General features: G+C 47.8%; 2 protein-coding genes across 6 annotated transcripts in view; one reads left to right on the top strand and one right to left on the bottom strand.

Moving 5' to 3' along the window:
* Positions 1-16,769, top strand: part of MTA3 (metastasis associated 1 family member 3) — a 181,900-nt gene extending 165,131 nt beyond the window's left edge. For 4 of the 5 annotated variants that reach the window (XM_036925590.2, XM_036925589.2, XM_036925593.2 and 1 more), the window contains 2 exons: positions 2,090-2,236; positions 13,195-16,769. In XM_036925590.2, coding sequence (XP_036781485.1) covers positions 2,090-2,236; positions 13,195-13,220 — 173 coding nt within the window. In that variant the 3' untranslated portion in view covers positions 13,221-16,769. Of the gene's footprint in view, positions 1-2,089; positions 2,237-12,385; positions 12,460-13,194 lie in introns of all 5 variants that reach the window. The other variant, XR_005032687.2, reaches the window with a different exon arrangement.
* Positions 16,770-23,108: 6,339 nt separating this feature from the next.
* On the bottom strand, positions 23,109-25,368 carry OXER1 (oxoeicosanoid receptor 1). The gene is given in 3 exon segments (XM_036925802.2): positions 23,109-24,749; positions 24,752-24,962; positions 25,264-25,368. Coding segments are annotated over 3 exon segments (1,587 nt in total). The 3' UTR covers positions 23,109-23,478.

Here is a 25,368-nt window from a genome sequence, read left to right as displayed (position 1 = left end):
ATTACTAGGAAATAACTATTTTTTTTTACAAAGTTTTATGATAACTAATTTATAGAATAATGGTTCCTAAAGTTGTTCCTGATGCACCTAGAAACTGCACTGGCATGTTTTTATGCTTCTGATATTCTTGCTTTTTCATTTTCTCAGTAAAAGTGAAATTTATATCAGAGTTGCATTGAACCTTATTGCTCTGTCAGAAAGATTTATAGTTATAAAGTGTTCAGATTTTAGACATCCAATCTTTTAAAAAATCAAAGTGTACCCTTGAACTTGGTATATTATCTGGTTTTCCTCAGAGCATCCTAGGAGTCAGAAGCTCACAGTTCTCTCCTTGATGTTCCTTTGCCACCTTACTTCTTATTTTTTTCCTCAGGGCCTGAAGAGTTGCTTTGATATCCCCTGAAAGTAACACATGGTTATCATAGGCATGGCCTAGGTCATAGAATCAAGTCCTTGAAGTTTGCTGTCTGTATTCCCATGCAGGACCTAATCCTAGCAGCCCCTTCTCTTGTAAGGGAAAGTTTCTGATCATAAAAAATAGAATGTAACTTTGCATATTAGTTAGCTTTTCCATGGGTGAGTGTGTGTTTCTCCTGTGGACAAATTGGTCTCTGTCCCTACCAGATAAGTCCAAAGCTGTGCTGTCATTACTGGCTGAACCACATCCCTGTATAAAACATTTCTGAGTATTTACTAGGTATAAAATAGTATACTAAGTGATTTGAGGAATTCATCAAGATGAATAAAACCTTGCCCTCAAAAATCTTAGTCTAGTGGGGAAAGTACACAAGGACAGTTAAGCAAAGGATTAGATCCTATAAAAAGTACAAGTAACATGTAATGGACATTTGAAGGAAGGAATAGTAATTTCTGATGAGAGGGCAGCTTATGTGAAGAAAGTAACATTTGATCTCAGTCGCAAAAGATACATAGTATTTGAATAGATAGAAAAATATGAAAAGAATGTTTTTCCCTTTATGACGCCAAGAGAACTAGATGAACAAAGGCTTGAATGAGTCCAAGGACCCAAAAATGTCAGGGAATAGAGGTTGTCTGGTCTAGATGGAGCAAGGAGTGTGGATGTTGTAATGAAAAATGAGATTGGCAAATCGTCAATGCCATGTGGAAAAAAACAGTGTCTTTTGGTTAGTACTTGATTCATTCCTAAATTTTGGCAAGTATAGGATATTGGCCAGACTGAGATGTAGTAATTCTAACAATCCCAAAGGCTCTTAAATTTAAGTAAATTAAGCTGATATCCTCCTGGCCTTCATCTAAGACAGGGTGGCTTGTGCATAGTTGGCATGCTAGGTAATGACCCAGTGAGCAGGTTTAGCTTTGGAGATGTTGCCCATTTAGTACCAGATAGAGATCCTTAAATACAGTTCCTACAGTATTGTAATTTCTGTCCACCTACTCCAAAAAGTGCAAGTAGTTCTGGGCTGTGTGACTAACAACAGCATAATTGACATATACATACAACACATGCACAGTACAGTTTTGTGCTATACCCTTGGTCAAAGCTTTTCTTCTACTACATCTTGACTCTCATATTTGGAGTTCAGTGTCAGATTTAATCCATATAGAAATGTTCTGGCCTGAGAGTGATTGACCCTGGTTAACAGAGTCAGAGAAGCTGATTGACCCAGGTTGCAGAGCCAGAGAAGGAGTCCTGATTTTCAGAAAGCTGTCACATACCAGACATGGTACATGCTGTGTCACTGGTTTGATTGAGCACAGAGATAATTTCTCTGAGACTACTTCTGCAGATAACCTTGAGGAGTCAGGTGCTTTTATTCCCTTAGTATATCTCTGTTTAGGTGACCTTCTGAAGTGGCTTCTTTGTACTCATGACATGAAGCTCAGAGCTCCAGCTAGCAAAAGAACCAGCTCACATTTGATAAGTAAAGCCATGGTAACAGCACTTGAAGCTGATTCATTATGCAGGTCCTCGGGAAGACCGCCTGGCTCATAAGTAGCTGACTCTCAGCGCATTAGGAAATGATATGTGTGCCTATTAGCTGATGTAAATGCACACAGATTTTTAATACCGTGTTCTGAGTTGAGAAACCTTTTCTTCCTCAATCAGAAATCCATCCTTCGAAGAAACCTAATGTAATTCGATCTACACCAAGCCTGCAAACCGCAAGTACCAAGCGGATGCTAACCACCCCGAATCACATGTCTCTGAGCATTTTGGGAAAAAGAAACTACAGTCATCACAATGGCCTGGATGGTATGTAAGCCTAGGAATTCTGGAGGCCGATCTCATAGGCCAGAGCCTCTCTGCCTTTGCCTGCTCCAGGTGTGTCATCTGCCCAGTCCAAGTACTATAACAAACAGGTTCTTCTACACTCTGAATGAAACGTGTGTTCAGGGGGATAAGAGGGAAAGACTGCCATGTGCCACCATGCAGACATTGGCTAGGTGATATTTCTCTATCTGCTCAGAAGGGACATTTTTGCTCACATTTCCTGTTAAGAGGCTTGTTTGGAGATGAAGTCTGTATTTATCAGGTTGCCCCTGCTGGGTAATAATGTTCTTGCTCTGATGCACACTCACTGCTCATTTCTGTTTTCTTGGGCAGAAGGGATTATTTTACCTTATGTCTGAGGCAGCAGTGTTCTCTGGGGGTTCTTCAATGTTCTGTGGATCATTTTGAATTTGGCATTTGTTCCCTACTTTCACCTCATAAAATAAAATCTTTGTAATTGCTCAAGAGTGCTACAAGTCATGAAAGGAATTGCCTGGGTGATGTCCAAAATGAAGAAAGAAAATTTGTTTGAAATGGAAAAGCGGAGAAGTATCACCTCTTATCCAAAGTACTCCTCTTGGTCTTGGTCATATAATGACTCTTCAGGTGGAATTGAATTATCTTCCTATGTGGACTCTAAACACAAGCATAATAAATCATCCAGGCATAGACTGTTCATTTCAATAGCCCTGGAGTTTGAAGCTGTCTTGATTGTTTACATGTTGGCATTTATTTATGAATAAAAGTCTCTCCAGGCTTTTCATGTCTTATGGAACTCTAAATTCCTTAGTGACAGTAAATTATTTATAATGAGGCCCTAGCGCAAGGATGTGGGATAGACCTAAAATAATTTCCCATGGTTGTTTTTCTTCGGTATGACTTTTGATGGTCATAGTTATGTTAAAATGAATAAAAAATTGAGGGTGAGGAGTTTAGTTTGCATTTACAGGGTATCAGTGTGTTGTACATACGGCTTTCAAGAACTTATTTGCAGAATACTCTTGCAGAAATACTTCCTTGCTAATGAGAACATTGGCCATCCTTGCTACAGTATGCCTGATATCTAGACAGCAGAAGACCAAGGAATTGTGTCAAAATATGTAGATTAGATTTCTTTCCAGCTTTTCCTTGCCCACAGCCTGGGGCCTTTGGATTCAGGCTTAAATGGAATCTTGACTCTTGCTTTTCCATCTCATTACTTCCTGGCCTCTCCACATACATAGTCCTACTGCAGAAAGCATAAAGTAAGTTCTGGCTTATTTTATATGTACTTCATGATAAAAAGACTCATTGTGACTGATGCTGAAATAGCAGCTTTCTAGTATCTGTTTCCATTTGTGCCCCATCCTGGTTCCTAGTCCTAGCCCTGCACTGTAGCTCACGTTGCTCTTTCCTGGTATTATACTTGCCTGTCTCCTTGAATTTATTTAAAAAATGCCACCTTGTAGTTTTGCCTCTCTAGGGCTGCCCGCCCCATTTCCTTATGGATGAATGCTGCTGCAAGGCCATTGCTTCTCTGCTCTGACCAGGAGGCATGGACGGGGCAAACGGTGAATCCCTGGGGTTAGGTCAGCTGAGACCTCAAGCCTTGCTGAGGAAAAGACACTCATCTCATTTCCTGAAGAGACATAGCTCTTGAAACACTTTTTTCTTTAAGACCCATTTGTCTTTGCTCTCCTGTTGTGGTATGGAGAGGAAGGGTGAAGACAGGCTTGTGTTATCTCCTTTATAATTCACATATCAGGAGGTCCAGGAATTTGACTGTTTTGCATAACATGTATCTCTACTGCCTAGCACAGTGCCTGGAACTTAGTAGGTACTGTTAACCTTAAAAAAATAAAAACTGTCAGTTATTTTACCAGCAAAAATGGGTTTACATGCGAATAGCAGAGAACTGCAATTCAGGATACTTAAACTACACCAAATCCATACACAAGCCCAGAGAATAAAGGAGAGTAACACTCTTTTATAGAAGAAAGGGCAGGCTAGGGAGGGGCTCTTATATAAACAAAAAGTCCCTTGGAGTACACTGGGAGTTCAGAATATAGTGGCTTCTCATTGGCTGAATGGTGACAGTCTGCCATTGGCTGGGCTGTTGTGGGGTAGGGGAAACCCTTTCTTCCTCCTGCTGGTTAGTAAACGAGTAGCTAAAGCCCTATGGACTTGCCATCCCTCTCTTCCTGCTGGGTATGCGATTGATGAGGTGTGGGCATGAGAGCACCCCCTGCTGGCCTCCCCATGCCTTGTCAGTGAGGTTTCCCTTTATTAATTTTCACAAGGCTTAATGAATGTTAATTGAATAAATGAAAGTGATTGAGAAAAATTAGACCGAGAAGTGAATTAAATTTTCCAGTGTTAGCAGGCACTACATAAATGCATTGGGATTCCCAATCAGGTGTGACTGATTTCAGAGTCTGCTCTTTTAACAACTATTATAAATGAAGTTGTGGCTCTCAAATGTGCTGTTAGCCAGCAAAATAGAAACAACAGTTATTTTAATAATTTAAAATAGGAAATCAATAAGACCCCTACTGAAGGACAGAATAGAGAACACGCGTTGGGGGCGCTCAGGAAGCAGCCGCCATTCCTAAGGTTGGGAGAGCAAGAGGAAGCAGTTGGAGTTATCACAAACTAGAAACTCCAGGAGGGCCCCGAGGAGCTGGCGCTCAGACCCCCCAGCGAAAGGGTGCTGCTCTTTGGGTGCTGGTGTCTCTCAGGTGTGAGGAGGCTGGTCCTGAGAGTGTGAAGTAAAGCTGGGAACTGGAACAAACTGCTGCTACATGGTGTGACGCTGACAGGAAAAGAAAGGAGCAATGCTCTTCCGCATCCGCCAGCTTTGCAGACTCCCTACCCTGGTAACAGGGAGCCTGATGGCCAAGGAGAGATGGGTTTGCAGAGTCCCAGCCCCAGCATGGAAGAGCTGAGTTTAGGTGGATGATGTGGAGCTGAGAGACAAGGGTAACAGAAACACACATTTTTGAAAATGCCCCCATTTTTGTATTCCCAGTGGGCCTTTTCATTGGGGTAATGAATCTGTTTCTTATTTCTTCCGGATAGGACTAACCTCGGGAAACTGACTAACCTCAGTTTCCAAGGTGAATTCAAAGTACTAGAAAAAATGTTACGCTAATGCAGAGTTTTCATGGGGTAGTTAATACCATCATATACTGGAATTGATTGCTACAAACTCCTGGAAAAGCCTTGCCCTGTGTGATCCGACAATAAAATCATGCCCAAGAACCCAAAAGAGAGGGCAGCAGGGGAGATGGGATTTATCTATGCCATAGGAAAAAAAACACAGGAGTGTTTGGAGTCAGATGGGATTAACTGCTGACTTCCCTGATTATTTCCTTTGTGGGCCTGGGTGAATCACTTGGTTTCTTTAAACCTGTTTTCTCCTCTGTAAAGTACAGATTTCATTTGTCTTAATGGAGTTGTTATAATGACTAAAAATTTTTCATCTACTTTATACCACTTGATCTTCCAAACGCTTTATGAGATAGGTGTTATAGCCTGCATTTTAATAATGAAAAAACTGAAGCCCAAAGAGGTAAGGGATTTGCTGAAAACCACACTGATAGCAAGTAGCAGAGGTGAGATTTAAATTCCAGATCTCCACCGGGTGAATAAGGACCCAGATTTGCATGTTGAGTGCAGCATGTACCTGGAAGATGTTTATGTTTTCTGTGTGTAGGAGACAGGTGTGCATTTGTAAATGCAGATAGGAAAGTAGTGGGTATTTTTCTTTGCTCAGACTGTGAAGTATAAGCTATCATTGTCTAATCAAAACAGTCACCTCCATTTCCTGCCTCTGTGAAGCTACTCTGCCCTCTCCCCTCCTTTTTCTGGAACTTAGGTCATAGGAACTATTAGTGTCAGAAAGAAGGCAGAGAAAAGAAATGAGAGAAAAGTCATGGAATCACCTAAAAGTGAAATGTATTTTGATTAAATTATATGATGTTCTCAACTTTGACTCTGACTCACAGTAGGTATTAAGTGTTAAGAGTCCACCCTTTCCTTTAAAAAGGAGCTATTGCTAAAATTTTATTTTGAAAATGAAGCTATCAAAGTTTTTATAGTCTTATGTGAATTGTATACAAATAAAATGTCTTTTATTTTTCTTATACTTTTCTTATAACTACATTAATTTCTTACCTAAAAATATTTCTTACCCAAAAAATAATTTATGGGTTTGCTTGAAGGTAAAGAAGTATGTTCCAGTGTGTATTTGCACGTTAAAAGGGCCCAGTATCTATAAAGAGAAATTACCCTTGATTAAGTTATTTAGCAGAGTATTAAAGACAGGAAATTAGGTTTATAAAGAGAGCTCATTTAGCTTCCTGTGGGCTCCTGTAATTAGAGACCCTACAGCAGAGGGGATGGAGCATTATCTTGAGACAGCAGGATCTTTTTCAGCACGAAGGCTGAGTCAGAAAAACTCCAGAGAGGAGAGGGGCAGATGGGCTGTACAGGCATCTCTCGTCCTCTCCTGACTCCCTAAGAATTTGCCCTGGGTCCTTCTACCACCCCCTGCTGGGGTCAGATGCTTTGATGAGTCAGCAGACCTTCTATTCCTCTGCAGAGGGACAGGTGACTGACTTCTTTGTTTCTGTCTTTATCAAATGGGCACCCTTAAGAACAACTTGTACTGTGTAGCGATGCAGACTGAAGAAGCATCAACCAGAGATATGCTTTTAACCTTTTTCTGGGATGACATGGCTTTTGTCCCAAGGGTACTGCTGAAGCAGGACTCAGTGTGTCGGGGAAGCCAAAGCAGCAGGCTCAGAAGAGATGTGAGTTCTTAGTGGAACAGAGTCAGGGCATCTGAGCCAAGGAGATGGATGAATTGCACAATAAACTTCTTTCTAATCTGCTCTCCTCTGGCTTATTTCCCCTGGGATAAGTGAGTACACTGTATACCTATTTTTCTTATTTGTTATTTTTTCTTATTTGTTTTCTGCATTGAGTAATAGCATTTCTCCAAATCTCCCATGAAGAGGGTATCTAATATGGATGCCTGTAAGTACAATATTATGATCTGGGGTGTGAAGACTGTACTTTTGATGACTTGTTTCTGAAATCAGTGATTCAACAGCTCCAACTGTTTGCATCCCAACTCTGGGAAATGGGTGGTGGTGAGGGCCATTGTACCAGTGAGAGAGCTCTGAGAATGCATCTGCTGTCTTCACAAATCCCAATAAAAATAGACTGCCAGGAACAGCTGATGGCAGTCCTAGGCATGCTTAGGCCTAGGCTGCCTTCTGTCAAAATTTTTATGTCACTTCAAAGGACTATGATTTTTTGAAATCTTCTAAAACATTGTTTATGGAAGAACACTGAGTGCCTCTAGACTAACCTCTGGTCTCCTTGTCTCAAGTTGTAATGTTATAACCTGGTTAAATGTATAAAAGTGCATTTGAGGTTTTTTTCAGTATTTTAAAATGGATCGTTATTGCCCCAGGGTTTATTGAATGTGAAGCAATTAGAGTAGAGGACCTAATGTATCTAGCGAGTCTCAGGACTGTTGAAACATGATCTGAGAGCGGTGCAAGTTCTCTCACACTGTGAAGCCATAGGGGTTGGGGTCATAGTCTTAGAGGAAGACAGACCCAAGTGCCTTAGGCATGAGGAATCAACAACCAGGTGTTTTGAAATGTTCTGGAAGGATGCCAAACTGTCCATTTCTGGGCCCATTCCTGGGTTTACTAATAACTGCAGTTTCTCCCAGTAAATACTGTTATTCTGTCCCTGAGAGAAATCCCAGTGTGTGAGCCTGTAAGAAGTCCAGACTTGAGACCCTGTCAGCAATATGAAAGTCTTAGAAGAGTAACAAAAGCACATGGTAGTTACTCAAGGGTTCTCAGCTGTGAGGGTCAGCTCGGGCCTCTTCACTGTCTCTGATTACCTGCAGGAAGCCTTTTGACCAACCTATCCCTATATATTCCCATTCTCAGTGACATGTAGAAAGAAAATGAACCTCTGACTTGAGAGCTGGATCCCCAAGTTTTTTAGGGGGAAGAGAGTAGGTGCTTGGGACAGGAAAGGGAAGAAGACAGCATGGAGACAGGGAATTATGTCCCTGAAAAACAACCCTTCCTTAGAGCGGGTTTGATTCATCCATCAAAAGAGCAGGCATATACATCAGAGAAAGCTTTTGCAACATCAGTATTAGATCTTTATGCCCCAGGGAAGTAAAGACCAACTCCAGGAAGCAATTGATTTAAATGTCCCTCTGAGCATTCTCTTTGGGTCTCAATGAGAACTGAGAAGTCTTCTGAATCTGCAGAGGGGCAATGGAAATGGAAGAGTGGTCATAGTTTAGTTGATTTGGGGGGCCCCCACTGGGTTCATTTTAAGCTTTATTGAGGTACAATTGACATTCATTAAACTATACATATTTTTTAAAATAACCATTTCATAAGTTTAACATGTATTCATTATGAAACTATCACTTCAATCAAGGTAACAAGCTTATCCATCAACCTCAAAAATTTCCTTACATCCCTTTATAATCTTCCTCGTCTCCCCCACCTCATGTCAGGTGATCACTGGTCTGCCTTCTGTCACCATAGATTAGGTCATATTTTCTAGAATTTTGTATGAATGGAATCATACAGTTATCTTGTCAGCTTGAATAATTTTTAGAAATTTATCTTCAAGTTCACTGATTCTTTCTTCCACAGTATTGAATCTGTTGCTAATTCCATTCAACAAATTGTTTAAGATTATGTATTTTGCAGTTTTAGAATTTCCTTTTAGTTCTTTTATATTATATTTGCCTAAAATATACTATTTTCTCACCCACTAAATTCATCTTTTTCTATAGATTCTTTAGCATACTTTCGGTAAATATTTTAAATCCTGTCTGCTAATTATAACATCTTGATCATCCTTTAATCATCTACTGTTTTCTTTCTTTTGATTAAGGGTTACATTTTCCTGTTTCCCAGGTCTGATGTTAGTGAATACTGGTCAGTGTGGATGATAAGTTGTATAGACTCTGAATTCTGTTCTTTTCTTCTTGAATTTTCTTCCAAAAAGCAATTAAGTTGGTAGGTCACCTCAATTCTGTGGAGACTGGGTTTAAAGCTTTATTAGGTCTGGTCTTTCTCAGCTTGGCCTCTTAGTCTCATGAGGTTTCAATGCAAAGACCAAGTTCTTTGCGGAGCTCCTCTAGCTTGGCAGCAATTGAATTCCAAACTCTGTCTTCCCAGCTGCTGAGGTTGCTGCTTATTAGCCTTTTTTAGCCTTCCCAACTGATGTTTCCCACTGAACCCCTTGGGGTCTCACCTTGTATATCCATAGTTCTGAAATCATCCAATGCTTTGAGGGGAGTATATATGTAGATTTGGGGGCTCCCCCTTCCTTTCCAGGTTCTCCTCCAATTTCCAGGCAGCCTCAAACCCTGACCTCTCCCTGATTCCTTAGCCCAGTTGGATTGCAGCTTTCTTCTTGAGCTATTTTCCTCTTGTTCCTCATGGAAGTGCTCACAAAGGAAAAGCCTGCTAAGAGTGGATCTCACTTAGTCTCACCTTTTTTCAAGGGTAATATCCCCTCCAGTTTTTGCCTGATTTTGGTTGCTCTCTAGTACCTTCAAACAGTTGTTGTTTTGTATTTTATCCAGAGTTTATCACTGTTTTAGGCTGTAGGATCAGCCCACTATGAGCCCACCGTTACAGGAAGCAGAATTCTCCAGTCCTTCTATGGGCTCCCTGCCAACTCCCCTTGGTTCTCTCAATTTTAAAAAAAATTGCATACTGTTTGTGTATCATGGATACTGTATCTCTTCTTAATTCTCTGAGGATATTAATGATAGTGTTTTTTGTTTTTTAAGTTTTCTTCTCCAGGAATAGTTTGTTTCCTCCAATTTGTGTCCTCTGTCCCTTGTTTTGGTCTCTAATAGTTGTGTTAGAGGTTTTTTTTCTGGCGACCACTGGTTGTCTAATAAGGTTTAAGAGTAGGAGACTAAAGCCAGGGTGAAAGCTGTGTGCTCGTGCTGATGGGCGGCACCTGGTTTCTGCCTCCCAGGACGGTCATCAGGCTGGTCTGTTGGGTGGCCCAAATCCCAGTATCTTCAGGTCTTTTCTCATAGCTGCTCACATTTCCAAAAGGAGATTCTTTCCATCCATCTTAGTCCATTCAAGCTGCTATAACAAAATACTATAGATGGGTAGCTTATAAACAACGGTTTATTTCTCACTGTTCTGAGAAGTCCAAGGTCAAGGTGCTGGCAGGGTTGGGTTCTGGTGAAGGCTGTCTTCCACTGTGCAGACTGCTGACTTTTCTCTGTGTTCTCAAACAGGGGAAGGAGCTAAGGAGCTGTGTGGGGTCTCTTTTATAGAAGCATTAATCCCATTCATGAGGGTTATACTTTTATTACCTAAGTACTTCCCAAAGGCTCCATCTCCTAATACCACCACACTGGACATTAGGATTTCAACATGTGAACTTTGTGGTGATGCAAACGTTCAGGCCATAGCACAGTCTCTTCCCCAGAGGGTGAGGTTTAGCCACTTGCTTCCTCAGAGCTCAGTGGGCAAAAGGCTGCAAGTCTCACCATCCTGTAGGTATTTGTTCACTTGATCCCTCGGTTTTAGAGTAACTCCCCTGCCCTGAGCTGTGCTTGCTGCCTGGTGTCCCCTAGGCCTGAGGCCCTCTGTTTGCCATCTTCAGAGAATAAGCATCTAGACTTGTGGGAGGTAGGCAGCTGGCTGGGAGTATGGACTCAGACAAGCTTCTAGGGGTCCGGCTGCTGGTTCTCAAACAGCCTTCAGCTAATCCCCTTTGCCTCAGTCTCACTCCCAGATACTCTCAGAGGTACCTGGCATCAGTCCCTCAGCCATCTGAGGATCCTCTGGACAAACTCGGGGTCTTGGCTCCCTACACTATCAGCTTCAGGTTCGGCTTTCTTGAGTGCATAGTCTGTTATCACTTGTTATCTGCTTTCCAGCCTCCAAAGTTCTGATGGTGGTTTCTCCTCTGGGTATCAGAAGGGAGGGAAAGTAACTCAGAAACCAGCATCTGGAAACCTTGAAAAAGGTTGCTTTCATTGCATTGGCTGATTAGAAATTAGAATCTCCAAGTCCATGGACTTCAAGTTCTTCTCAATAGTCAAAACAACAGGGAAAATTTTGTACCAAAATATATGTATATATTAATAAGTGCTTATGAATCAGGGTTAATATAGACAAAAGTTGCAATGTAGATTAATTCATTTAAGAATTTATTTTTAAGTAAAAAGTGAAATGATTTGGGCTATGTTTTCTAGGAAGGAGACCTGAGAATGGGTACAGATTTTTTTTTCCTAGGGCCTTCTGCCATGTTGGGCGCCTCTGTATCTGGGGCCCTGTGTGTGGCTCTTGCTCCTTGCTTCAAGGAAATGCAGTGGGACTGTGGAAGCTCTGAGCAGTGGGGGTGAAGTGATAGCCTTACAAGAGCAGGTGATAAGCTCTGGGGTTCTCTAGACCAGAATGCAGAGGTGACATATCTCAGCTTAAAACCATGACCAGTGTGGGGAAGGCAGGCAGGAGCCTGGATGCAAGACCCTGAGCTGCTAGGAAGAGAGGGTTCTTTTGAAAATGGGGCAGGTAACTTTAGCACAGATGGAAGCAAGCACAATTTACTGTGGCAGATAAGAAACTTAGGGAACTACTACTAGTGGCTCTTCTGGCAGATGGCTTAATCCCATAGGGACTTAGACAAACAAATGACACAGTACCACCACCTTCCTCACCTACCATGCAAAAAAGAAAAGGCTTCTGACAGATCCTGGAGATACTGACACATAACCCTTAATTTAGACACTAAAGAGGACAGTATGCTCTTAACTGGGCTGGATGGAGAATGGGGCAGCTTGGTGTAGTAGGAAAAAAGACCTGAATCAGGAAGTTCTGGGTTCAAATTGTGATTCTTCAACTTATTTGCTATGTGACCTTCAGCAAGTTCCTAACCTTTCTGACCCTCACAAGGTTCTGGTGAAAGTTAAATAAGGTACTTACATAACTTACAGTGGGTTCAATAAAGCAAAGGTTAGCCTGAGTCCTAAGCTGAGTTATCTGGGTTTTTATTTAACACGTATTTGCTGAGCCCTATCAAACACGAGGCTGTGTACATATATCTCCCCTATTCTAGAAAGGCTCATGAAGTGAAGGTGCAGCTCTGCTCCATCCTGCAGACCTTCCTCAGGATGGCAGGAGGCTGTGAAGGTGAGCGTCCCCATGTCCTCTCCTGGTTGCAGAGTGGCATGTGTGATGGGAGAGGCAGATTATCTGAGTGCTGCCTTGGCTGGGGCACCTCGTTCCATCTCAGCAGACAGCCCCCACTTCCCTCCTAGCCACTTTCCTAATGACCAAGCAAAAGGTTTCACAACCTACTGAGTAAATACCAGATGGTGAAGATAGAGTTTGCAGGCCACTTCTGCTTTTCATTTATGTTTCACGGAAGACTTGAAAGCTCTGGGGTAAAGTGGAGGGGGTGGGAATGAGGGATGCTGTGATATTGTCAGCATTTGAGGTTTACCCCCCTCCTGTGGACAAATGCGTTCCTTGCCTCTGAGTGCCCACATCATTATAATTGACTGTAGTTACCTCAGGTCAGGCTGTGCCTCGTCCAGGCCATGTGTTCCCTATTCCTTAGTAGCCATTATGTCACATATACATTGTGCTCTCCTGTAGCACCTTGCCAGTGATTTCTGAGCCAGTTCACCCAAACCTGGCTTTTAAGACACTCCAGTGCCATGCACGTATTTTCTGGGCCTTGATTAAACTTCCCTTTGATCCAACCTTAAAACTATGCCGTGAGCTTTTATTTGACTTAATGCCCACCTGTCTTGCCTTGAATGTTGTGAGGTTGTTGGTGGGAGGGCCGATACCATCCTTCCACTCACCTTACCTCCACCATTGTGACTCCTTTCACTTTGACCCTGTTTCTTTCTTTTCCAGAACTCACATGCTGCGTGTCAGACTGAGCTATCGCTATTTCATCCTATAAGCCAAGACTTGCTACATTATCCTGCTGATGCTCACAGCGGTGCCAGGGAAGGAAGCAGCCCCATTCCCAGTGTTTTTAGTGGGAGACTTCCTCATGCATCCCATGGAGACTCGATGGGGTGGAGGCAGAAACTATAGGAGTACATGGCCCAAAACCTGCGTCTCCATCTGTGCATCAGTGTCACCTTGCTTTCCTCCCAGGGGCCTCGCTGTCCCAGAGTGGGTCTTGCCTGAGAATTGAGGAGGAGCCACTCCGCCTCCTCTCTTCTCCCCACTTCAGTGCCCCGGGCGCGGCAGCCCCTCGGAAGGGGAGCTGCCAAAGCTCAGCCGCGCTGCTGTGCATGTGTCAGCTCAGCTCTGTTGCAGGTTGTATGATTGTGTACATGAGGGACATGGCATCTTTCTGAATGGATTTTTTTTAAGAAATGTGCCAGTGTTTATGCAGGTCATGGTATTTCTCCCCATCTTTGCTGTTGCTGTCACTTGGCTTTTTCTCAGTAGGCTTCCTACTTATATTTTTTAATGGGAAGATTTTGCTCTTCACCCCTTGCATCCTGTATCTGACCCCCGTCCCCTGCCCCTCCAAGGTACAGAATTACCTGAGGAACTGATAAAAGATAAGAAAATCTTCTTTGGTCAGCCTGTGAACTCTTCATAGAATCTGTGTTTTGTTGTTGAAGAGAGACTGGTGTTCTGCTTGGTTCTGCTTGGCCTGAGACGGCTCCAGCAAGAGCTGGTACTCACACCCAGCCAAGCATGTGTATCACTGTGACAAGCCCCTTGCACCACTGCCCTGTTCCCTTACAGCCAGACCAGCCAACGAAGTGCTGGTCCTTCAGGGAGTGACAGATCACCCGGGTTTATTTTAAGCAGGGAGATCTGTTTGGCCTAGGAGAGTGAAGTGAGAGTATCGTGTTTGCAGGTGAGCGTGTTACAACACCAAGAGCCACCTACCCTTCTAGCCCAAGTGTTTCTGTGCACACATGGGGCTAGGCCCCAGAAGACCTGCCTGGTTTTCCCTGGTTTGTGTCTTGTCCTCCCTTAGCCCCAGCCCCTGCTGGCACTGCAGGCTAGTGCTCCGTGGCTCTATGTGCACAGCTGCAGGGACAGGAATAACTTAGTGCCCCACTGGCTCCCCAGGCAGATGTAAGCCTGGCCACTCCCCTGCCCTCCTTTCGCAGGGACAGGCCGTGCGGCACAGGGGCACAGCACCATGAAAGACAACTGTAGTCTCGCCTCCCAGCCATCCCCAGGGTCCGCAACTAAGAGGCAGTGGAATGGCTGACAGTAAGTGTCCCACACAGCTAGGTGGTTGCAGGACAGATGGCTCCAATCGGGTTAACTCCTCCCACTTCCCCAGGCAGGGGGAGGTATCACTAAATGACAGTGACACCCCAGATCCTCAGAGGCTGGGCTCAGCTCAGCAGAGAATGTGATGGCTGATGGCTGAGGGGGATGCTAGAGCCCGAGCCACCTTTTCCTTTTCCAGCTTTGCTGTCCTCATGGTGTTTCTTCTGAAGAGGAGGTGGTTCTCATCTTAGGATTTTTCAGGGGTGACCTGGGGACGTTCTCCTGCCAACTCTGGGAACTGTTCTGGGCCTAGGCATGGGGTCTGAGGGTCTGGCTGTGTCAGAGGTGCTCCGCGAACAGGGAGAAGGCAGCCAGCATTGCCCTCAGAGTTCCCCACAAGCAGCCCTTCAGGAAAGACCCAGGGAGAGGAGGCAGCTGGCTCTGTGCGTCACATGCCATATGTGTATTTCTCCATGCAAAGAGACAGAGGAAAGCTGTGCCCTGCCCTGGATTTCCTGTCACACATGGATGTAGGAGGTGGGATGGCTCCCTTGCCCCTTTACCCTCCTAACCCACATGAGATGGTGACTGCGGATTAGAGAAAAATCAGCTGCCCAAGTCTCTGCTGCCAGCTTCATTCCCTCTGCCTGTTGGGAGAGAGCCTCCTTGCGCAGACCCAGGAGATCTGGAGCCGGGGCCAGGCCCGGGCTATAGGAAGACCAGGGAGGCCCACCCAGTTGCAGATCACATGTAGCTTTGGGACAAGTGCAGCTTGTGTATTGGGCCTCGTGTAACAAGAAAGCTCTTCCTGCACCTTTCAGTGAGAGCTCCTCCTTCTGTAGCCAGTCCTCCTACAAAGTGGATGTTGACTCAGATCTCCCCTGCTGCTTCACCTCTGGAAAGCCCCCAGCATCTGATGAACACTCCAGGGAAGGGAGGAGGAGATAGGGAGCCTCTAGCACTTGGCTTTGCCATTTTGAGCAGTCGGTGCTGAGAGGGTTTCCCAGCCACCCGCTTCTGGGGCCACAATGTCACCATTGTGTGTGTCAGTGGCATGTCACCATTGTGCAATGAGCTTGTAGGGTGTATACACAGAGTCTGCAGGGCACACAGCAGACCTGCCCAGGGGTGCTGTGCTGAGCCTGGTCTGTGCTCACCGAATGAGGACACACAGGCTCTCTGCAAGTCATCTTCCCTTGGCCTGCTCACCCCCAGAGGTGGTGCAGAAGAGGACAGGCTGGCTTTTGCGCATGTCTCTCACAATTCTACCTTGTCCACAGCCCAATTCCCATCAGCATCCAACTGGGAAAACAGAAGCCACTCTAAATATTTGAGACACAGGGGTTTAAATCCAGAGAATTGTTTAGCACAGAAGAGCTGAGAGGCCAAATGGGGGAGTAAAAGGCAACCCAGAGATGGAGAACAACAGCAGGAAGCTGCTACCACCCGTTGGGAAGGGAGAGGCTGTGTTACCGGATCCTTTTGACCAGAGCCACTGGGAGAAACCTGGAGTCACAGAGGGCCTGTCTGTTGGGAACCACAGCCATTAGGGGGCATGGCCCCCTCCAGAAGCAATCTCCCAGGCAGGGAAGTGGGGGAGAAGCCTCCCCTTTCTAGAGCCCTCCAAATTTCTGCAGGCACCCTTCCTTAGCTAAGCCGGCTGGAAGCCAGCTGACCTTAGTGCCGGGAACAGGCAACCCACAGTGGTCAGGCCCCCATCACTCAGAGCAGAGCAGGGGAGAGCTAAGAGCAGGTCTGAGGGCATGCAGGCCCAGAATGCACAGGGCCTTGGTCTGTTCTAGGTCATGTGCAGTCTGTGTTTATGGCCTATGCCATCCTAAGACCCTGTGGAGGGTACGCGGAGGAGCTGTCCCCTTGCAGTTTGTAGACTCTTTCACTCTGCTTAGAAAGTGCTTTGTGGAGGGAGGGGGAAGATCTCTATTCATAACAGTTGTCCCTGTTTTCCTTTGGGGGAATTTACCTATTTAGCAACCCACCTCACCGTTCCCCTCAGGAAAGCCATGTCCTGCTTTTCTGTCCGCCCTTCCCCATTTCTCTCCCTGCCAATTTCTGATTTTCCCTGCTAGAAACTAACCGAGACATGCATCAGTGGTCATGAGTGTTTCCCCAGGATAATGCATTCCGAGCGTGATACTGCAGTGTGGACTGTTTGTCTGTAAATAGGTACCATCTACTAATCAATTTGTGTCGTGTTTCCAATAAACTTCCCGAAATCATGCCTGGCTTTCAACTGTCCTTTGCTGGGGCGGTGGCTCAGCTGTAAGGCTCACATATGCAGCCCTCGGCATCAGGTGCTCTTCATCCCCAGTGCTCCGACCCCCTGGGTAGCTCAGAGGTCGCTGAGTCTGATCCCCTGCCAGCTACCCTGAGACTCTCAGAGGCCTTTTCAAGGGGGCTGTATTTTCTCCTGCTGTCTCGTGAGCCACATCCTGAAGACAGGGAGGTTTCATGAGGAGCTAGGTCACCCCAATAGGTGTCTCCTAGGTCTGGATGCATGAGGAGCAACTGGCAGCCCTTTCCCCATCAACCACTCTTGCTCTGCTGTGCCCAGAGCCAAGTGATAGGGACAGTGCTAGGCCACATGCCCCGTATGGGAGGAAGGCTCCCCTGCAAGCAAAGTGAAATGTGCGCAGGGGCTGCACATCACAGGATGAAAGCCCAGCCTGCTCTTCTGCATTCCACTCTCCTCAAGCCTGAAAGTCAGAAATAAAAATGTCTTAGTTCACCTAAAAGATATAGAGAACCTGCCTGGCATTTTTCACTGTTTTCCAGGCCCTGAGAGCTAAAACCTGCCTGGTAGAAATTACTGTCAGGTATCTTGGTTCAGCCTGTTTGAATGCAGTGTGGACTGTGCCTCTGTTCCTGTGCTAGAGCCCTCGTAGGGACTTGGGGACCCCCACCCCGACCCCTCCTCAGCCCATGTTTGTGAGGTATACCTGTTTGTGACCCTTGGTTGCTGGGATTTGTGAGAGATTTTGAAAAGAGAGATATGAAGTTTCAAGAGTTTTGCAAGAGAAGCAAGACCTACACATGAGAGGCTCCCAGAGAACAGGAACAGTTGTAACTGAGGCTGTGTCAGTGCCTGTACAAGTTCCTGGATAGGGGGCTCAGTCCGGCTGGACTAGTGGTCAGGGAAGGTTTTGGGGAAGCCGAGGGATCCTCCAGGTGCAAGACAGCAGCCCCACCTTCATGAAGTGCCTAGGGTACCCCGTGGCTCTTGTCTTTTTTTTTTTTTTTTTAACATTTTATCCTCACTCAGGTATCTCCCTCTTTCTGGAAGCTTACCTGTAGAACTCAGATTGTTGCATGCCATACCTCTCAAGGAGTACCAGCCGTAAGTTCCATTGCCAGGACTGGGTGTTATGGGCAATTCCTAAGAGGTTGCTTCTGCATAAGCTTTATCTCCCAGTTGTTCTGATCTTGTTCCTGGGATGCAGGGGGTTTCCTGGAGGAAACCATTCAACCTGCAGGGACTGTGGGTGCCCAACTCACCAGGCCTCTTTGGGCTGTTGGCTTAGTGGCCCTTTTATATGTTCTTAAGGAGCTCACTTGCTTGTTCCCAGAACCAGCTGTTTCAAGCCGTTGTTACTCACTTAGTGCTCACCTGCTGAGAACCAAGCCTTCGAAGGGTCCCTTCACCATCTTAACCTCTGCCCCAAGACTTAGCCTATGTAATAGTGCATTTCCACCAGCCCAGGGAAGCACCCTCGGCCTCTGGTGGACCCTCCTGGCTCCCACATGCTGGATCCCTCCTCCCCCATCCCACTTTAGGGCCTTGCAGTAGAATGTCCTGACTCAGGCAAAACTGCCACTTCCCAGCTGTATGCCCTTGGGCAAGTTACTTAACATCTCTGTGCCTCAGTTTTTTCATCTGTATGTTGGGATAATAGTATCTACTTCATAGGACTAAGTTAGTATGTGTGAAGTGCTTTGCAGAGGGCCTGGGACAGAGTGCTCATAACTGCTCTATCATTATTCTGTCCCCTCACTTTCACCTCCTCTCCCTTCTTCTACCACTATATTTAAATTTCTCCATCCAGTCAACAAAACAACTGAACAATCAAGCCACCAAGATGTCTGTCCTCCACTAGCTTCCCCTGGAGCCATCATCTTATCTCCCTTTACTGGCAAATTTGTTGAAAGAGAGAGGAGTTGTCTCCATTACTTCAAGTCTCATTAATTCCTCAACCCATTTTAGTACCGAATGGCTTCCATTCTGCCCTTACCCCCAGCCACCTGCTGAAGTTGCTGTGGGTAGTCACTAGTGACCTCCTCATCGCAAACCCAGCACAGGCTGTAGGCATCCTCTCAGCCTTCTTGAGCATTGGCAGCTGTTGTCGTGTTACGCTTCTTTGTTCATTACACTGACTTCTTATTCTCTACCCAGAGCAATGCTAAGTAACATTCAGATACTACTCATAGTTACTTTTTCAGATATTTTTTTACAGAGATAACTTCAGATATAGTGGTAGATACCTGTGTAGCCCCTTTTCGTGTTCCTCCATTTCAGAAGCACTCTCTTTAATTTGCTCACAGTTTTATATAATTAATACATATGTATGAATCATAACCACAATAGAACATGGTTTGCATATCATTAAACTTGATACAAATGACAATCTATCACTTCTTGAAAAGCTTTTTTAAATAGTGCCAGACATGCGTTATTAATCCAGAGTGTCCATCCAGGAGGCTTGACCGGACGGTGCCAGACACACGCTTCAGTTTTTGGACCAACCTCCTTCAGCATGCAATTAGGAATCTTGAAAATGCTTTACACTTGCATGAAGTACTTTACAGCCTGTCTGAGTGTTTTCTGTTTGGCTTTGACCCTTGTGAAATATGGCTTTATTATGTTCTTTTTAATGGGCCATCTTTTTACTTGGGTGAAGAGATTGCCTTGACTTCTTTTATACTCTCTTTTATTGTTACATTCCTGGTTTTCTTCTTAAGTAAGAAGGTTTCTTCTAGACATTTCACTCTGTGTGTTTCTTACTCGTGGGGATTTTTTAAAGGATGGTTTTTAGTTCTCTCCACTCACGCCCCAGGTGATCCCATCCATTCTCAGAAGCTCAACTCCCATTGGTAAGAGGAAGATTCTGGTATCCTATCTCCAGCCTGAATGTGCTACTGTACATGTTTACCTGGAGGTCCTCCAAGCCCCTCCGATTTGTCTTCACTCTTTTTGTCTGCTCTGAACCTGCTCCACCTCCTGTACCCTCAGTGTGCCACCATCCACCCGTCACGCCCCAGGTCCCCTCCTCCACAGCTGTCCCTCTCCACCCACCTCTTCACACTCTCTGCCACTGCTTTTATGGGGCCCTTGCTTGAAGTACAGACTCTTTCCTACTTAGGTTGTCTCCCACCCGTGCTCAGCAGTCTGTCCACAGTAGTACCAGAGTAATTGATCAAAATGCCAGATAGAATCTTTAACTTCGGAAGAACCTCATGCACACTCCCTTTCCCACCATATGTCTGCAGGACTGACCCAGGCCCCTGAGCTTGCCAGGCAGCCTGCCTTCCTGCCTGTCTCCTAACTTGTGCCTAGGCTGCCGCCTCTCTTGCCTCAGTGGTCTCCTTGCCCCTCCCCTGCACACCTGCTCTTGTTCATGCTCTTCCCCGTGCCGGGGATGCTATTCCCTTCACTACTTTCCTTGTCCTCCAAGATTCAGCTCACATGCATCACCTCACTGACTGCTGGACAGAGTTAGCTCTTCTGACCCTTGAAAACCTTGGATGACACAGGCATGGGTTGCATTTGATCCACTTGCAGATCTGTTTCTCCCAGGCTTGGCCTCAGGGTTCAATGTAAGAGTCGTGTGGTCTTTCTCTATAGCTTAGTGTCTAGTGCCTGTGGGTGCCCAGTAAACACTGGGTGATTAGTGGCTGTTGACCTGTCAGCCCAGCCCTGTCTGCTCACCCCCTGCACTGGATTCCCTGGACTAAAGTCGTGGATCCCGTCTGTTCCAACCTAAGGATGACAGCAGATTACATTAGGAGAAGAAGAGAAGGTGCCGCCCCAAATTCACACTGAATAGTGCAGCCCAGCCCAAGGACCAAAATGCAATTTGGGGCTTGAAAGTAGGAAATGAGGTTTTTACTCAGCCTGCTTCCAGCTTGTCCTACCACGGGCACTACCCTCCCATCTGCAGAAAACCCTGCACTGTACTTAACACATTGTGCCACTGAGACTCCCTTCTCTTTCTGCTCCTCCTCCTACTCGTCCTCCTCTTCTTCCTCCATCCTTTCTTACTCCTTCTCCCCCGCCATGTAATCACTGCCTTCCCCACTCAGCACTTTGGCATATCAGCTACCCACCCCTGGAGTGGGCCAGGGGCCAGCATCACTGTTCCCATCTCACAGATGGAGAGCTAAGTCCAGAAAGACAGTGGGTCAGGGCCAGGGTTAGGACCAGGAGAGTCCTGCCAGGAGAGGGAGGGTGTGGAGGCGCCTGAAGGCCTGCTTCTCTGGGAACACCCAGACCCTCTTTGAAGAGAGCCCCATGAAGGGTGGGGAGGCCCAGCTTGTCAGTGAGGGAGCAGTTCCCAACTTCAACAGGAGAGGCAAGGAGGATACAGGGCAGGTGAGGAGCGTGGGCCCGAACCCTGTGACTGGCATCTGCCCCAAGACTCCGCACGGGGGGAGACATGCTGTGCATCTGGGCCATGGGGCCCGTGTGGCAGTAGTTCTCTCACATCACCGGGGGGGAGTGGGCCAGGCTGCTGAGGGGATGGAAGGACGTAATGGTGGTGTGGGAAAGAGCCCAGGAGGAGAAGACTGAGGAAATGGTAAGTGGAGACCCATCTGCCCACAGAGCTGCTCTGAACACAGGCAGGTACAAATATGGGAAGAGATGGTACCAGACGGAAGGCACCTGGTGTTCACATGGCATGTTAGTGCCAACAGGTGGAGGCTCTATGCCAGGTGCGCAGTCCCAGCCTCCAGGAGTATTTGTGCCTTGCACCAAAGTGTCTGACTTGGAAATCGCAAATCTCAGACTGAGGTTGGGCTGGCCCAGGCTTGGTTGTCTCCTCCCCGTGTGGCAAGGGTTGGGAGATGGGGAGTGGCTTTACCAGGGTGATAAAGGCAGCTGTGGAGGAGTGGAGCAGGGGGCCACGAGACACGAGCCACCTTGGAGGGGCCCAGGCAGCACACCCCTTTTTATCACTTGGTTTGGGTTCTTACATCTCTGGCGGTTTCTGAGAGCAGCTGCTGAGTTTTCAGGAAAGGGAAGAGCCTGGAGGTACACCAGGGAGGTGGGTTTCAGTATCCATCCAACCCGTTGTCCCCCAGGCCCCTTCCTCGGCCTGACGCGTTCTCCCCATCTCCCAGCCTGGGAGCCACACTGCTAGCTGCCTCCCCCGGGGGCATGAGCTGGGCTTTGGGCTCCAAGCCTGAGGACTTCTAACAGCAGGAGAACATCCCTGCCCCTGATATAAGAGGGTTGGACTTAGTGGGCTAAACCCCTTGGGGAGAGGAGACATGCGGTCCCCATCATCAGACACTGTACCTGAGGCCTGGAGGCCCATGGCTGGATCATGAGTAGAGAACTTCTAGCCTCCCTGACTCTCCCAGCAAGGCAGGGCATGTGTGTTGGGGGAGATGTTTGTTCTCCCAAGGTGGCCAGGGCTGGGGACACACGGGGTTCAGGCAGTGTATGTTTGGGGTCTCAGTGACTTCTAAGTAACTTTGGAAGTCTTGGAGGCTGTGTCTCCCTCTCCCTCCACTCAGATTAAAGAAACTTTTGTTCCCAGGGTACAGTTAGGAGATTGCAGTAGAAAATGCACAAATACTTTAGGCATCTGTCCTACAAGCAGTTGCCAAAGAGTGACTTCCCCTGTGGACAGGAGGGCCAACCGCTACCCCTCCCTCAACCCTGAAAAACAAAAACCCTGATTCATGCCAGGTACCCCCCTTATGCCTGGGGAACTCAGGCTATCAGAAGGTTAGCCCGGCTGGTCTCACACACTGACCACAGGTGTACAGCCCAGAACAGAAACGGACAGAGGTGGACAACATGGCTTTGGTTCTAGGGGAGGGCCATAGCCAGCTCTGGTGACTGAGGTCCCTGCCGTCACCCAGGGTCCTCTCTGGTGGCATGGAAGCTATCACAGGATCCAGGGCCAGGGCCAGGGAAGCGTACGTGGGGCTGAGGAGAGCCACGGGAGGGAGCCCCGGCTGAGCCAGGAGCCAGAACTGGATGGAGGCAGTAATTTCCAAGGCTGACGATCCCCACATTGTTCCAGGGAGAGCAGGGCAGGGCGCCTTGAGCAGAGCCTGGAGAAGGACTGCAGAAGAGGAGTGTGAGGCCAGAGGAGCCCTGCCAGAGGTCCAGGCGGTGCGCCCCTCCCCCGCGCCCAGGACCTCACCCAGGAGGGCATTTTGCCCTGGACACTCCAGGGCTCCAGGAGCCACATGAAAGGACGGGGCCCTGGATCGGTCTCCCCACTCTGTCCCGAGTTTCCCTTCATCTTAGGCACTCACTTTGAAACCTATTGACACCAGACCCGGTTGGACGTTAAGGTATTTATTCAGTTTTTCTTAGAACGGCTGAGAGACTTGGGTTTTCAGAAGGAAGTTTATTAGTACTGAATGGGGCAAACGAGATCACAGAAAACGCGGCTGTCCAATTCTAAAGCAGAAACTCTGCTCTCACCGTAATCCCGCTGGGGCCCCAGGACTGGGCAGCTGTGTGGCCTTCGAGTTGGTGCTCCCACAGCCCCTGCCCGTCTCCACCTGCCACTCTGCTCTTTTCTGTGCTCTGGGGACATTGTCCAGGATGCACTATGTGAGGTCAAGACCCACTTTACTCCCTGCCACCCACCTGGCTCCTACAGGTGTCCCTTGAACAGTTGGTTGAGGCACCCTGGGCTGGCGGCCGTCCAGGGGCTGACCTTGTCCCTCCAGGCCAGAGCCCAGCAGTGCTCACTCCTGCGGCACTGCAGTGGCCCCCTGACCCTGGGACCCACTGTCCTTATTCCAGTGGGGCTTCCAGCGAGACCTCACCTGTGGCTTCCCCGGGGCCTCCACCCTCCTGGAGGCCTCCCGGCGCTGGGCAGAGGGCTGGTAGGAGCTCTCACCCCTGGCTGGGTCCTGCCCACCCTGGGTGAGGCATAGCAGGGCCCGGGCCTGGCGGAGGAAGTTGGGGCTGGAGAAGCAGTAGAGCACGGGGTCCAGGACGCTGTTAAAGTAGGTGAAGGCCAGGCAGCCATGGAAGAGCTGCGTGCAGATGTTGAGGGTGTGGCAGGCATGCAGGCGGAAGGCCACCATGGAAGCCATGCCGAAGATGATGCTGGGTAAGAAGCAGGTGGTGTAGACGGCCATCACCACAGCCAGCACGCGCACGGCCCTCCGTGGGCCCGGCTGCCCAGCCAGCCTGCGGCGCTTGATGGTGAGCCCAATGCTTATGATGGCAAAGAGGATGAGCACCAGCGGCAAGAAGAATTCCAGCATGAACAGTGCCTGGTGCCAGCGGAGCGATGCTGAGGGCATTGAGCCCAGCTGGAAACTGAGGCAGGTGTTGTTGGAATGGGGGGCCAGGAGCAGGTGCCCATTGAGGAGCAGGATTCCTCCCCAGAGTCCGCCGGCCACCTGGGTGGCTGCCCACACTGAGGCCTGGCTCAGCACGTGGTGGGGCCTCACCACCTTCAGGTAGCGGTTGAGAGCAATGGCCGTGAGGAAGACCACGCTGGCCGAGCGGTTGGTGGACAGCATGAAGAGGTTGACTTTGCAGGCAGTGGCCCCGAAGTGCCATTTCTCGTGGAAGAGGTAGTAGTCCACACGAAAGGGCAGGTTGACGATCAGGAGAAAGTCGGCGATGACCAGGCAGACCAGGAACACGGTGTTTGACGTCCAGGGCCGCAGGTGGCAGCAGAAGATGAAGAGTGCCAAGCTGTTCCCCACCAGGCCCAGGGCAAACTCCAGCCCCAGGACTGGTGCCAGGAAGGCAGACACCGTGGGGGAGGAGGCCGGCTGGCAGGGAGGAAAGGCCTTGCCAGGTGACACCGAGGCAATCGGGAAGGCAGAGGGGTAGGAGGAGGAGGAGGAGGAGGGAGAGAGAGTCGAGGGAGAGAGAAAAGGAAGCGGAGAGGAAGAGCTCAGGTTATGAAATTCCATGGGCTGCTCGAGCCGTGGGCCTGAGAGGTTTCCAGTCTTTCTGCCCCTGCATGAGTGTTCGGGGCCAAGTAGGATGATGCTACCAGCTGGCCACCACGATGACTCAATATCCTGGGGTTTTCATCAGCATCCTTACAGCCACTGAGAAACACCCAGCATTGCTGTTTGTAGGCAAAGAGGAACCCTGCAGCCCTCCCTCCCTCCCTCCCTCCCTCCCTCCACCTCCCCCTGGCACTGAGTGACCTGCACAGGAGGTCCTGGAACCCAGCCTGTGGGGTGGAATCTGTGCTGCCCTAGGCAGAGGAGGAAGCAGGACTCAGCAGGGGTGAGATGGAGGTCCAGAAAGCTGGTGAGGGAGGCGGGCCCAGCTGAGGTGAGCTGGGGGAGACTGTTTGCAGCCCTGAGAGGTCAGACATTTGCTTACCTGAAGTCAGTAGCTGCTTCTGAAACCCCATCCTTCTCAGGAGCATGTACACCAGGCTGGACAAGCCTCCCACCCCCTTTATATATATACAGCGCTGGAAGTAGGGACTGGGGAGCCCACAGGATGTTTTCCTGGAAGAGGGAGTTGGGGAGTCCAGTGAACACCCTGACCATCGAGCCCACAGCCTTGGAACCAGCCTGTTTGTGCTCTGCCAGCCCACTCTCGTTACTCCTGGATTCCTGCCTGTTCTTAAGGCTGTGATGGTCCCAATCCAT

The sequence above is a fragment of the Manis pentadactyla genome, chromosome 2, assembly GCF_030020395.1.
Source record: "Manis pentadactyla isolate mManPen7 chromosome 2, mManPen7.hap1, whole genome shotgun sequence".
Taxonomy (NCBI): domain Eukaryota; kingdom Metazoa; phylum Chordata; class Mammalia; order Pholidota; family Manidae; genus Manis; species Manis pentadactyla.
This window is presented reverse-complemented; position numbering and strand designations above follow the sequence as displayed.